General features: G+C 43.5%; 1 protein-coding gene across 2 annotated transcripts in view; it reads left to right on the top strand.

The window, feature by feature from the left end:
- stambpl1 (STAM binding protein like 1) overlaps positions 1–9,403 on the top strand; it is a 47,161-nt gene extending 37,758 nt beyond the window's left edge. For both annotated transcript variants that reach the window (XM_008116284.3, XM_003224367.4), the window contains exons 8-11: positions 5,618–5,755; positions 6,659–6,771; positions 7,949–8,048; positions 9,076–9,403. In XM_008116284.3, coding sequence (XP_008114491.1) covers positions 5,618–5,755; positions 6,659–6,771; positions 7,949–8,048; positions 9,076–9,132 — 408 coding nt within the window. In that variant the 3' untranslated portion in view covers positions 9,133–9,403. The remainder of the gene's footprint in view (positions 1–5,617; positions 5,756–6,658; positions 6,772–7,948; positions 8,049–9,075) is intronic.
- The last annotated feature ends 4,143 nt before the right edge of the window (positions 9,404–13,546 follow it).

Genomic DNA, 13,546 nt, shown 5'->3' with positions numbered 1-13,546 from the left:
ATGTCTACCGGAGCCGCGCCGGCTGGGCAGCCGCTCAGCTACACCATCAGCAAGGACGAAGTGGACCGCATCCGTGACAGACTCAACGCGCAGGATGGAGAAATAAAAGGGTTGAGGGAGCGCGGAGTTCGCCTCCCGGCCATGGCGTTGCCTACCAAGTTTTCTGGAGAAGCTGCTAAGGTTCATGTTTTCCGCCGCCAATGTCAAGCTTATCTAGAGGCCCGTGATGCCGAGTTTCCCCAAGAAGACATCAAGGTGGCGTGGGTCTACAGTCTTCTAGACGGACCAGCGGCTAGCTGGGCGACGGCCCTGTTTGATCAAGCCTCCCCTCACCTAAGTTCAGCACAACGCTTCTTGGATCACCTTAAGGAGACCTGGGGAATCGAGGACAATTTGGAGGCAGCCGGTCACAAACTCCGGCGCCTCCTTCAAGGAGACAGACCCATGTCTCAGTACATAGCCGAGTTCCGCGTGCTGGCCCACAACACCGGCTGGAACGATGTAGCCCTCAGAGGACAATTTCGGGAGGGTCTCAACATTGAAATGCTGGAAGAAATCTCCAAGGTGGATCCTCCCCAGACCCTCGAGGCACTCATTGATCAATGTTTACGGGCTGAAGTCATGATTGCCAACAGGAAACAATGGGTTCGAGGCCAGGGCGGTAGAGCCGGGGCAAAACCCCCCGCTCCCGCCAGTGTTCAGCCACGTCCGGTGTGGAGACCCCCACCGCCAACCCCATACCCCAGAGGAGGCGAGGAGGTGCCGATGCAGTTGGGCAATGTGCGTCCCAGACTAGATGCCGCCGAGAAGGCCCGTCGTCAACGCTTGAACCTCTGCTGGTACTGCGGGAACGGGGGCCACTTCGCCAGAGAGTGCCCAGCCAAAGGAAAGCCTGCCGCCCGTCTTGCGGCGGCGTCCTCCACGGAGTCGAAGGCGTCTGAGCCGACTGGCACACAGCCGGCGGGGGAAGCCAACGACCGGGTGTAGAGAGGCTCGCCAACCCGGTCAAAAAATCCATCCAAGAGCCGCCAACCGGGGTCCTGTTCCTTCTCGTGGTCACATTATGGTCAGCAAAAAGGGGACCCGTCATGATCCACGCCATGATAGACTCTGGAGCTACCAACAATTTCATCGATAGAGAGTATGCCGACTCTCTGGGATTACAATATCATGATTTCAAGAATGCCCGTGTGGTGCAAGCCATAGACGGCCGTCCCCTCAAGACGGGCCCCGTAAGCCAGTGGTCGGAACCCACCAGGATGTGGATAAGGGAACATATGGAAGAGATTTCCTTCTTTGTTACCGAGGTTCCCCATTTCCCTGTGATTTTGGGAATTCCATGGCTGACACTCCACGACCCTAACATCTCCTGGTCCAACAGAGAACTGCAGTTTGCTTCACCGTACTGCCAAAACCATTGCCTCGTAGCCAAGGTATGCCACGCTCACAGTGGGGAACACCAAATCCAGTCCCATTGGTTCAACTTCCCCTACTCCAGGACCCATCTGTGCTCAAGAAATCAGGGCTAGTCAGCAAGCAGATGCCTGGGCGCAGGACCAACTTCGCCAAGGTCTGCATTTTCCCTTTTCGCTTAAAGATGGGCTGCTCTGCTATAGAAATCATGTTTATATCCCACCCGGACCGGGCAGGGAAAAAGCGCTTCGTCTGTGTCATGACTGCAAACCAGCAGGACACTTCGGACTATTTAAAACCATGCATTTGATTCTAAGAGATTTTTGGTGGCCCAAGATCCGCAAGGATGTGGAAAAATATGTCAACACCTGCCCAGTATGCCAGCGCTCCAAGATACGAAGGGAGAAGCCCTCAGGGCTATTACACCCCCTTCCTACCCCATCTCGCCCATGGGAAATAATTTCCGCGGATTTCATCACTGACCTACCACCTTCCTGTGGATTCACCACGATCTTAGTGGTGGTGGACCTATTCACCAAGTTAGCCCATTTCATTCCCTGCGAAGGCCTCCCCACGGCCAAGGAAACTGCGGATCTATTTCTTCAACATGTTTTCAGACTACATGGATTGCCCAAGAGTTTAGTCACAGACCGTGGATCTCAATTCACCTCTCGTTTTTGGAAGGCACTACAAAAACTATTGGGCATAGACTCTCGCTTATCTTCAGCTCATCATCCCCAAACAGATGGGCAAACGGAGCGCACCAATGCCACTTTGGAGCAGTATCTTCGCTGTTATGTAAACTATCAACAGGACAATTGGGCTTCTTTGTTACCACTGTCTGAGTTTGCCTACAACAATGGAATTCAAGCTTCTACAAAAGAAACGCCGTTCTTTGCAAACTACGGCTTCCATCCACGTTTCTTCCCCCCTGTCATTGAAACTTCAGAGGTTCCCGCAGCAGAGGATTGGCTGCAGGAACTCACAGCGGTGCAACAACTTTTGCTCCAGCAACTGGATCAAGCCAAGGAGGACTATAAACGCCACGCTGACAAACATCGCCAGCCGGGCCCCGAAATCAAGGTAGGAGATCGGGTTTTCCTGTCCACTCGCTTCCTGCCCTCCCACCGTCCTTGCCGGAAGTTAGATGCCCGTTTCATTGGTCCCTATCCAGTGGTGGCGCAATTAAACCCTGTGACTTTCAAACTCCAACTTCCGCGTTCAATGCGCATTCACCCAGTGTTTCACCGTTCCCTGCTCCTTCCGGCGGATGGTGTGCGTCCTGATACAGACCAACCGGCCCCCCCTCCTGTTTTGATGAATGGGGAGGAGGAGTTCGAGGTTGAGGACATTTTGGATTCTCGCTTTCACCGCCGCCGCCTACAATATCTCATAGACTGGGTGGGTTTTGGCCCTGAGGAACGCTCTTGGGAAGACGCCTCCACAGTCCATGCTCCTGATCTAACCCGTCGCTTTCATCAGACCTATCCCACCAAACCGCGACCTCGCGCCTCGGGGAGAGGGCCCCAGTTTGGGAGGGGCCTTGAGGAGGGGGATAGTGTGATGTCTCATGGGCCTTGTAGTCCTGCTCAGGACATGGTTATTCCTGATGAAGATGAAAACTTGGGTTTTTTACCTTCCCAGTCTGAACTGGATTTCTCTCAGCCAGATCCTTCCCAGGCAGATCTGGGAACCTTGCACCTGCAAGAAAGTTGTCTCCCAGAAGTATGTCAAACAACCCCAGAGCCTACTTCTCCCGTGTTCTTGCGCCGGGAGTTTTGTAAACAACAGAGAAGTTTGGATTCAGCTTCGCGCAGGAGTGCGAGGATAGCAGCTAAGAATGTTGCCAATTAACACTGGTTCTCGTGAGAATCTTTAAGGAGTTTAACATCTGGTCTCAGAGTTTAGCTTTCGTTTCTGATTCCCAGAGAACCGCTTTGGTGAGAAAGTTGGACTCTATATAGGTGTTTTGCCCGCGTAGCAACTTCGCGGAGTCAATTCGTCAGCCTACGGAGCGAGTCGTGTCTGGACAGCGCGCTCCGATTCAAGCCTCGCTCTTGCTCAAGCCTTGCCTTGCTATCCAGCCTTCGCCTTGCTTCCCAGCCTTGTTTACCTGCGGACCTTGCCTTGTTTCCCAGGACTAAACCTTGCCTTGTTTCACGGATTTTACCAAGTTATTCCACGGACCTTGTTCTTGTTCTTAGTTACCTTGTTCCACGTTCAAGCCTTGTTTCAAGTATCAAGTTATTTCCTAGCCACGCTCAAGTTTTATGGACTAAAGGACCTTGTCATCTCCCCTCACTTTGCTTGGCAAAGTGAGTGTTTCGGTTATTGGATTACAACTTTGGACCTTAATATTTCATATTGGACATTATTTCCTTGGACTAATTTTGACCTTTCCTGAAAGGTCTGCTTCTGGACTATTTTTTACATTTGCTTTTACTAACTTTATATATTCCTTCAATAAAGATATTAGATAGATTCTGGCCTCTGTGTATGGTTATTGGTGCCTCTGCCGCCTGGGTCGTGACACTTCTGGACACATTCTAGCTTGTCAATTGCGGTGCCCAGAATTGGACACAGTAGTCCAGGTGTGATCTGACCAAGGCAGAATACCGGGGTAACATGACTTATTTATTTATTTATTTACAGTATTTATATTCCGCCCTTCTCACCCCGAAGGGGACTCAGGGCAGATTACAATGAACACATATATGGCAAACATTCAATGCAAACAGACAAACAACATTCAGTTTTAGACAGACACAGAGGCATTTTTTTAACATCTTTCCAGCTTCACGATTCCGGCCACAGGGGGAGATGTTGCTTCACCGTCCATTGGTGGCTGTTCTTCCTCTTCTTTTCCTCGTGAGCAGTTTTATGGTGTTGTAGATTAGTTAAATTAGCCTTCCACATAAAGCGTCCCTAAATTTTCCCTACTTGACAGATGCAACTGTCTTTCGGGGCTGCTAGGTCAACAGCAAGCCGGGGCTATTTTTTTTTTTATGGTCGGAGGCTTAACCCAACCCGGGCTTCGAACTCATGACCTCTCGGTCAGTAGTGATTTATAGCAGCTGGTTACTAGCCAGCTGCGCCACAGCCCAGCCCCGGGGCTGCTTGCTCCATCCTTATGCCGGGAGGAAAATGAGTCACATGGGGACTGCCCCAATTCTCCTCCCACGAATCTTCAGGCTGTCCTCTCAGCATTATGCCAGGAGGAGGGCGGACAGATGATGGGCAAGAGTACTCCGGAAGTCTCTCACTCACTGTGTACCTTCCTTGAGCCATCCTCGCATAGTCCTTATGCCAGGAGGAGGGCGAGACATGCTGTGGCTCTCAGCTGCTATGTGCCTTCCCCATCCTTTCTGCATAAGGATGCAGTGAGCCACCATGTCCTTATGCTGAGAAGACAGGGAAAACAACGAGGGCCTGAGGTAAGCAGCCAGGGGGCCTCGTCCAGCCCCCGGGCCTTAGTTTGCCCATGCCTGACATAGTCATTTGCTGTTCTGCAATTTGCAGATGACATGGCTCTACTGGATCTAGATGCTATACCCCTATTTATGCAGGCCAGAATCCCATTGGCTTCTTTAGCTGCCGCATCACATTGTAGGCTCATGTTTAACTTGTTGTCCACAAGGATTCCAAGGTCTTTTTCATGCGTACTGCTGTCGAGAGGGTCATGAGATAAGCCTCCCACAAGGATGGTAAAACATCAAAACATCTGGGCGTTCCCTGGGCAACGTCCTTGCAGACGGCCAATTCTCTCACTCCAGAAGCAACTCTGGTTGCTCCTGACATGAAAAAAAAAAAAAAAACAGTTTCAGTCTCTGGAATTTCCAAATAGGTTTGGGAAAGTGTTCTGCCAGTCGGTGTAAACAAGGTGTGAGAATCACACAGTCTTCTGGAGTCTGTTGTACTTCAACCCCCTGCGTTCCTTCTCATTGAAAATTTTGTGAGTTGTAATACAACAACATATGTGTGCCTACATGATTTCTGTCCCTGTGGAGATAACACTACAAATAGTATAACTTGATGAGATCATTTCCTGTGTTCCTTGTATCCCTTTACAATGTATTTAATATTTTTATATGCAATATCCATATTATTTTCTGTGGCAGTTCATATGAAAATTAGTAATAAGAAAGATAATTTCAGGGTTTTTAAGTTAATGCTTCTTCTAAAACCCATCATATGTATTTTTCAGACCCATAATGAATTCACTATTACTCACGTGATAGTGCCAAAGCAGTCTGCTGGCCCAGACTACTGTGACATGGAGAATGTGGAAGAGCTGTTCAGTGTCCAAGATCAGCATGATCTCCTCACATTGGGCTGGATCCATGTAAGTACATATAAACCTTGGTGGAAAAGTAGGAAATGAGCATTTCTTATAAAAGGGGCCAGGGAACATCTCTAGCCCACAAGCTGCAACCCTCTTAAGCTAATCTTCTGGGGGTCACATGCCAGTGGTAGCAGTGATAACACTATGTAACACAGTTTTTGTTCTTGGGTTATAAATGTCATTTCCTAATTGGTTCTGTTATAAACAAATGGAAAAGGTTTGTTAAACTGAAAAAAAATTGTTTTTGCAGGACATCCTGCAGCACATTTTGCTATAGGAGTTCAACAAAAATGAAGTTTCTTGAGTATAACAACTACTTTCAAAGTATGTACTGTACAATTAAACAAAAAATAATACTTTCAAACCAGGAACAGATTTTTTTTCAAATTTTGTTACATAATGTAATTTTATCTTTTCTGCTCCCATGCTTCAAATGGGCTCCCGCTAGCCTTTTGCCCCGAAAATCTTGACAGTTAAATCAAATCTTTCCTATTAAAACATATATGGCCAGTTCCTTTTATTTCCTTTTTTATAAACCCTGATCAATTGTTTTGAACTTTTTTAAAAAAAATACTACTGTGGGTAGTAGCTTTGCATTTTTTTTCATTTCTTATAAATAATTGCATGGGGAAAGCCTTTGTTTTCTATGTCAGAGTTTCTCCCTTTCTCCCTCATGTTTACAACACATGTATAATGAAGCAAGTGACTTTCAGAAAGTGCCTTAGTACTAGCATTGATGTTCCTTGTACTTATTGATTTAATTGAAGTCCTTTCTGATGAAAGGAAAAAAGAGCTTTGATGGTTTCTTTTTCTGCTGGACGTTCATAAAACAAATGCACAGCTTAATCGCAGCTGCTCTTGGTTTGTATTTGACCTTGATTTTCCTCTTTTTTTACTTTGTAGACACATCCAACACAGACTGCATTTTTATCTAGTGTTGATCTTCACACACATTGTTCTTATCAGCTAATGCTACCAGAAGCTATTGCAATTGTTTGTTCACCAAAACATAATGAGTGAGTTTTCCCATTTTCTGTTTTGTATTACTATCAGTTACTATGCTAGAGTCCAGTTGCCCACAAAATCACTTAGATGTCAGATAAGGTAAAGAGGAAAAGTTGAAACATGAAGCATTTGTATTGTTAACTTATATAAGCTGGTGTTAGATGACAGTTTAATTTTAGAATGTGGCTTTTCTATTTGTGTGTTTGTTTGCCTCAAACTCTGCTTTTACTTACTATATTCTGTTAAGTGTGAAGGTGTACTGACTGTGGTTTTGGTATTAGGGGTGAATAGTCTACTGTTTGTGTATAGTGTTCAAGCAAGCTCTCCTTGAGCCATTTCATAGAATCATAGAATAGTAGAGTTGGAAGAGACCTCATGGGCTATCCAGTCCAACCCCCTGCCAAGAAACAGGAAATCGCATTCAAAGCACCCCCGACAGATGGCCATCCAGCCTCTGCTTAAAAGCCTCCAAAGAAGGAGCCTCCACCACGGCCCGGGGGAGAGAGTTCCATCGTCGAACAGCTCTCACAGTGAGGAAGTTTGTGCTCCACGACACAACTCACAGGTTGTTTCTGAAGACATACGTAGGTCCTTTGCATTTTCCTATCCTGGCTTCTGTCCTGGCTTCATTCTTTCACAGGTTTAAAATTCTGAGTTGGATAGTTTGGCTTGTAGGGTTATTCAATTTAATTGTTGCCTCTGAAAAGCTTAAGCATGCTTGTTTATATTGTCATCTTCTTTTCGTTTCAATACATAGTATGAAATAGAAGGAGGGAAGATTTTTTATTTTTTTTAAACTGGACCTATATTGAGACTACCAGCTGAACTTACTTATGGTTTTAACCTACAGTAGTAAAATAATGTCAGCAGTATCACATACTTCCCAATGTGTGAAGTAGAATTTAAATAATAAACAATGCAGCTGTAAATGTGATTTTTTTTCACCACAAAGAAACACATTATTCTTCCATAGTGACCTACTAACTGTTGAAGTAACTCTGCCTCTTTGTAGCACTGCAGTTCAGCTGGTGCAGCATTGTACCAAGAACTATATAAATACAAACGATGTCCCTGTGGATAGTATTTTACTATGACTATTATTGCATGAAAGATTCACTTGATTTTCTTACACTGAAGAGTTTCAGTGCTAGGTACTGAAAGTGACATAACTTTTGCTTTGCTTTCTAGCACGGGAGTCTTCCGACTTACTAATGCTGGTATGTTGGAAGTTTCTGCTTGTAAGAAGAAGGGCTTTCATCCCCATACCAAGGACCCTAGACTATTTAATGTAAGGGAAAAAAATCACTTTGTATTTCTATACAGGTTAAATTCTCCTTATCTGAAATGCTTGGGACCAAAAGTGTTTTGAATTTTGTTCCCCCCCATATTTTGGAATATTTCATATTCTTAATGGGTTCTCTTGGAGATGAGACCCAAATCTAATATGAAATTCATTTATGTTTCATAAACACCATAATTGGAATATAATTTTGCACAATATTTTTTAATAATTCTTTCCATAAAACAAGAGTTTGTGTCTATTGAACTATCACTATCACAATCATCCATATGGACAATTTTAGAACACTTTAGATTTCCAAATACTCAACCTGTATCTGTTTTTAAAGCCATTTTGTTGTTTGCTTTCCAATTTTTCAGATTTATGGTGACCCTAAGGCCCCTTCTACACTACCATATAAAATCCAGATTATCTGATTTGAATTGGATTATATGACAGTGTAGACACATATAATCCAGTTCAAAGCAGGTAATGTGGATTATCTGCTTTGATAATCTGAATTGCATAAGGGGGCTAAGGCAACCCTATCTCTGGGTCTTCTTGGAAAGATTTGTTCAGAAGGAATTGCCATTGCCTTTTCATCTAAGGCTGAGAGAGTGTGATTTGCCCAAAATCACCCAATAGGTTTTCATGGCTGAGTGGAGATTTGAACATTTCTCTCCCAAAATACTAATATAACATTCAAATCACCAAATGAGAGGTCTTCTACTTTTCCCAGCATTATCATTTTTTTCCAGAAAATTACATTGCCTCATAATATTTTCATAATAGGGAAGCTTTACGTTAGCCATAATAATCTCTAGGGAGAGTTTATGTTCAATTTGCTCGAAGACCCACACATTTATCTTTTTGGAAGCCCCTGGTATCTACAGAACTCTTCTCCAGCTCAAATGAGTTAATTTTCCTCCTGTAAGCTTTCTTCGCTGTTGAGTTTTCATAACAGTATGAAGAAATCAGAGATACTGGATGAATCTGACTTTGGCGTTTAATGATATGGTATTTATTTCTTTTACAGATGTGCAAACATATAATTGGGAAAGATGTAAACATAACTGTATTGGATCTGAGGTGATACAGATGGGAAGAAAAGAAGCTTTCTAGAAAACCAACACCCAAAGGACTCTGTGGCTGCCAGATTTTTCCTAGTGTTTTCCAAATGTTATTGACATTTTATATTTATACATTTTAGATTTAATAGTTTGATATTTATTACCCTTTCCCATTTTGAGGTTATTTTGTTGTTCTGTCAAAATAAAGTTCACAGTGGCATTCTATCAGGATATGTTATTATACTGGAATACTATGAAAATAAAATGAACTTGAAAAAGGGAAGAAAAACTAAACATTTCTAAAGCTTCTGATTATTTTGACTTGGATTGTATGGTCTAAAGGCCCTTCTATATTGACAAATAAAATCCATATTATCTGCTTTGAACTGGAATTTATGGCAGTGTAGACTCATAATCCAGTTCAAAGCAGATAATGTGGAATTTGTGCTTTGTTAATCTGGGTCAGATGGCATTGTAGAAGGGGTCTAAAAAAACCATTGCCAGCCCACCACCGTAATAAGAGACCAGACAACAATGTAGATTGAAATATGGGAAACTTGTATTTAAAACGTTACCTCAACCTTTTGTGACTTGGAACATATAACTAAAGGGGCATGAACCTGGTGTGTGTTTTAAGTTAAGGTAGTGGCCCTCGCTGACCTACCCCTCGGCTAAGATGGGCAAAAAATTTATATTTTTTGTTGTTCAATCACTCAGTCGTTTACGACTATTCATGACCTCATGGACCAGTCCATGCCAGAGCTCCCTGTCAGCCGTCACTGCCCCCAGTTCCCTCAAGGTCAAGCCAGTCTCTTCAAGGATACCATCCATCCATCTTGCCCTTGGTCGGCCTCTCTTCCTTTTTCCTTCCATTTCCCCCAGCATCATGATCTTTTCCAAGCTTTCCTGTCTTCTCATGATGTGGCTTTAACTATGTGGACCTTCGTTGCCAGTGTGATGTTTCTGCTTTTCACTATTTTATCAAGGCTGGACATTGCTGTCCTCCCAAGAAGTGAGTGTCTTCTGATTTCCTGGCTGCAGTCTGCATCTACAGTGATCTTCGCGCCTAGAAATATAAAGTCTGTCACTGCCTCTACGTTTTCTCCCTCTATTTGCCAGTTATCAGTCAATCTGATTGTCATAATATTGGTTTTCTTGATGTTTAACTGCAACCCAGCTTTTTCACTTTCTTGTTTCACCTTGGTTAGAAGGCTCCTCAGCTCCTCCTCACTTTCAGCCATCAAAGTGGTATCATCTGCATATCTAAGGTTGTCCCTGGATATAGTCAACTTTAATGTCTCCAGGGCGACTGCTCAGAAAATGTTCAAAGAATTCTGCCCCAAGTCCAAAGGATGTTACGGAGCCAGAACTCTCCCCATTTGAAGGCCATTTCCGTTCGCCCTCACCCGGTTACGTAAACACAGGTGAGGGTTTCTGTTCCTGGCCCACACCAGAAAGGGGTGCCTTAGGTATACACCAAATGTAAACCTGTGGCTGCTTTCTGTGAGATGGCCTATTTAAATCCCTTCACTCCCAATTTTCCCTTGTAAACGTATGGGGGGAAAAAATCCTACCCGGCCACAATAGGCGACCAATCTATTATACTGTTAATGGGTGTGAGGGCAGGTCAATGAAAGACTCAAAGTGAGCTAAGAGGGGTGAGCTGCTCCTTAAGGCAGCCCTTCCCCCTTGGAAATAGTTCTGACTGACTATTTCCAACAGGGCTGGTCTCACCTCAGTGGGGGTGGCAAAAGGCTTCCCTACGCCGGCTGTGCTGACTTGGAAATCAAATAGTTTTCATGGGGTTTTGACTATTTTGACATATTTAGGATTAGGAAAGGAAATATGGGACTGTAGAACCTTCTAAAATCTGCTCTTAGTGCTTTTCCTTTTAAAAAAATAAGGACCTGAGTGTATGTGCTGGTTATGACATGATTAGCTAACGCATTTTTGGAAAAAAAGGAATTATCATAAATTGCTCTTTGAAACAGCATATAGGGAGTTTTATGCATCCTTTCCATGTTGCGTTACACTATAAGCCTTCCTTGCAAGCAATCAGCACTTTTTTTGGCACTAATCGGTGTTATTTTCATAATGTTAATGAAATGGTTGGGTTTTGCTACTATTGTGGTGGTGGAAAACAGGTTGAAAATTCCCTTATGTGTGTCATCTAAGATCTATATCCAAGACATCTATATTTGTAATAGGATGTGTGTATTTAATGTTAATTCTATCATTAGCATAACATGCGACCCTCCAAAATCTCCTGGCAATTGCACATTCTTGAACTTTACAATGTCTTATTAGAATTAATTATGATAATTAATTTACATGATTCTTTGCTTTAATATATTATTCATAGGATTGTGGCCATGGAAGATTTTTGCTTTGGGCAGGGAAGGTAGTAGTGAACGTTAAAAAAGGCTTTTCTCAGAATTCCACTAATACTGCTAGTTTTGAAAGGAATCTGAAATACTAGCAGAACTATACTTGCAGCTATCTCAAATAGCAAGACTCACAGCAACTGAGTCACCACCACAAGACAGATTTTCCTGTCTTCAAAGCCCGCATATGTATGCTCATGTATCAAAGGAAGCATTATTGATGTTATTAAAGCTAGTCCCAGTGACATCCTGCTATTGTTAAAATAACATGAGACCCTTTTAGAGCAGACTGAAGCCAGTCAAACCTGTTTCTCAAAGATGTGAAAAGCTTCCCATTTTGTTCTCACTGTGTTTCATATTACCCCATTATCATTCTTATTCTGTCTGTGTCTGTATTGGGCTTCAAGATTGCAGCATATGAACAATATGGTTTGCTATTTTTTCCCCAAAAACTACATTTTGTGCACATTTTTAAGGGGCTAAATTGGTGCAATTTTTTTAAAGTACATATTATAATAAAGGGTGTATTTAGAACAGATATATGGTTAAGTAAACCAAAGTACAAGCCTTGCATATGCAGATTTCAGAGGCAAGATGTGTCTTCTGTTCCACTGCTAGTCTCGAAGGATGTGAAATTATTTTCCTGTGGAAAAACAACCTCAACTGATTTCCATCTCTTTTTAAGCAGTGACCAGGAAACTGTTTTGAGGAAGTCCACAAGCAGGCATGGACAAACTTCAGCCCTCCAGGTGTTTTGGACTTCAACTCACACAATTCCTAACAGCCTACTAGCTGTGGGAGTTGAAGTCCAAATCACCCAGAGGGCCAAAGTTTGCCCATGCCTGGCCTAGAGGCTATAGTTCATCATAGCTGTGTCCTCCCTCCCCTGAAACTGGTATTCCATTATGTCCTTTCACTGATCATTATTCCATTTAGCTATCCTGGATAATAGCCATTGCGCCACCTCTTTAATGTAAATGAATCGTACAAATACAGGCCTCTTCAACTTTTCAGTTGCTTGGGGTTTTTGACATTCCACTGCTTCAACATATATACACGTCCCTAAGTTATGAACAAGATAGTTCTGTAGGCTTGTTCTTAAGTTGGATTTGTATGTAAGTTGGAACAGATGTATTTTTAAGTGTAGCCCCAGCCAAATATTCATATATTAGCTTTGGATAGCATAGGGAAGGGTTAATACTCCTGTGGTGTTTGTTTTGCTGTCTGTGTCCCTGTTCAAATGATTTCACCTAACTTTCCATCCCTGTGATCATTGGATTTTGAAAAAATTGACTTGTGTGGAAACAAGGATTTGTGATAAAGCTTCAATTGATGCACCTTTTCCCCATGATAACTCTTTCAGGAGTGAATTTCCCTTTCAAGGGGCAGATTTCTCTCATTTCCTGTTGTCTCACCCCCATTCTTAAATGAGTCATTTGTAAGTCAGAAGTTTGTAACTCAGAGACCACTTGTACTGCAATTTCAATTTCTGGTCAAATCTTTTAGAGCACCCTGGTCCTTAAACCACTGAATAAGCAGGGGATGCCTGTACTGAATAGTGTTCTGTTTATCTACTGCCAGAATATTTTTTGTTGTTAATTGGCATCACGTACATTTCAGCTCATCACCTAAAGAAAGAGAGAACACCAAGTCACTCCGAGCCCTGAGCCCTGCTCAGGTTTTGCAAAGCCAAGGCTGTAGCTACCTTAATTAAGGGCGGTTCCAGACAGTGGTAAAATCTGCCCCAACCTGGGATTTAAAAACCTGTGTCAGAGCGGACTGTAGTCCACACACCACCCCAAAAGCCCGCGCTTTCTGTGGTTGTTGTCTACATGTCCTCCTGGTACATACCAGGAGAACAGCAATACACTCAGACCCCTCCCCAACCCCCCCCCCCAAAAACCCTTTAAAAATGAAAAAAAAATTATCCGGCCACTTTTAGCGTGGTGCCGGAGGTCTCTTGGCATGTAGAAATGACACACCAGGAGAAGGGGGGCCAGAAGAGATTTTCCTCCTGCCCCCTTTTCCTGATGCATCATTCCTAGTTAGATTT

Source organism: Anolis carolinensis, chromosome 3 (assembly GCF_035594765.1).
Source record: "Anolis carolinensis isolate JA03-04 chromosome 3, rAnoCar3.1.pri, whole genome shotgun sequence".
Taxonomy (NCBI): Eukaryota; Metazoa; Chordata; class Lepidosauria; order Squamata; family Dactyloidae; genus Anolis; species Anolis carolinensis.
Note: the sequence above shows the minus strand (reverse complement) of the source record. Positions and strands in the feature narration are given on the sequence as shown.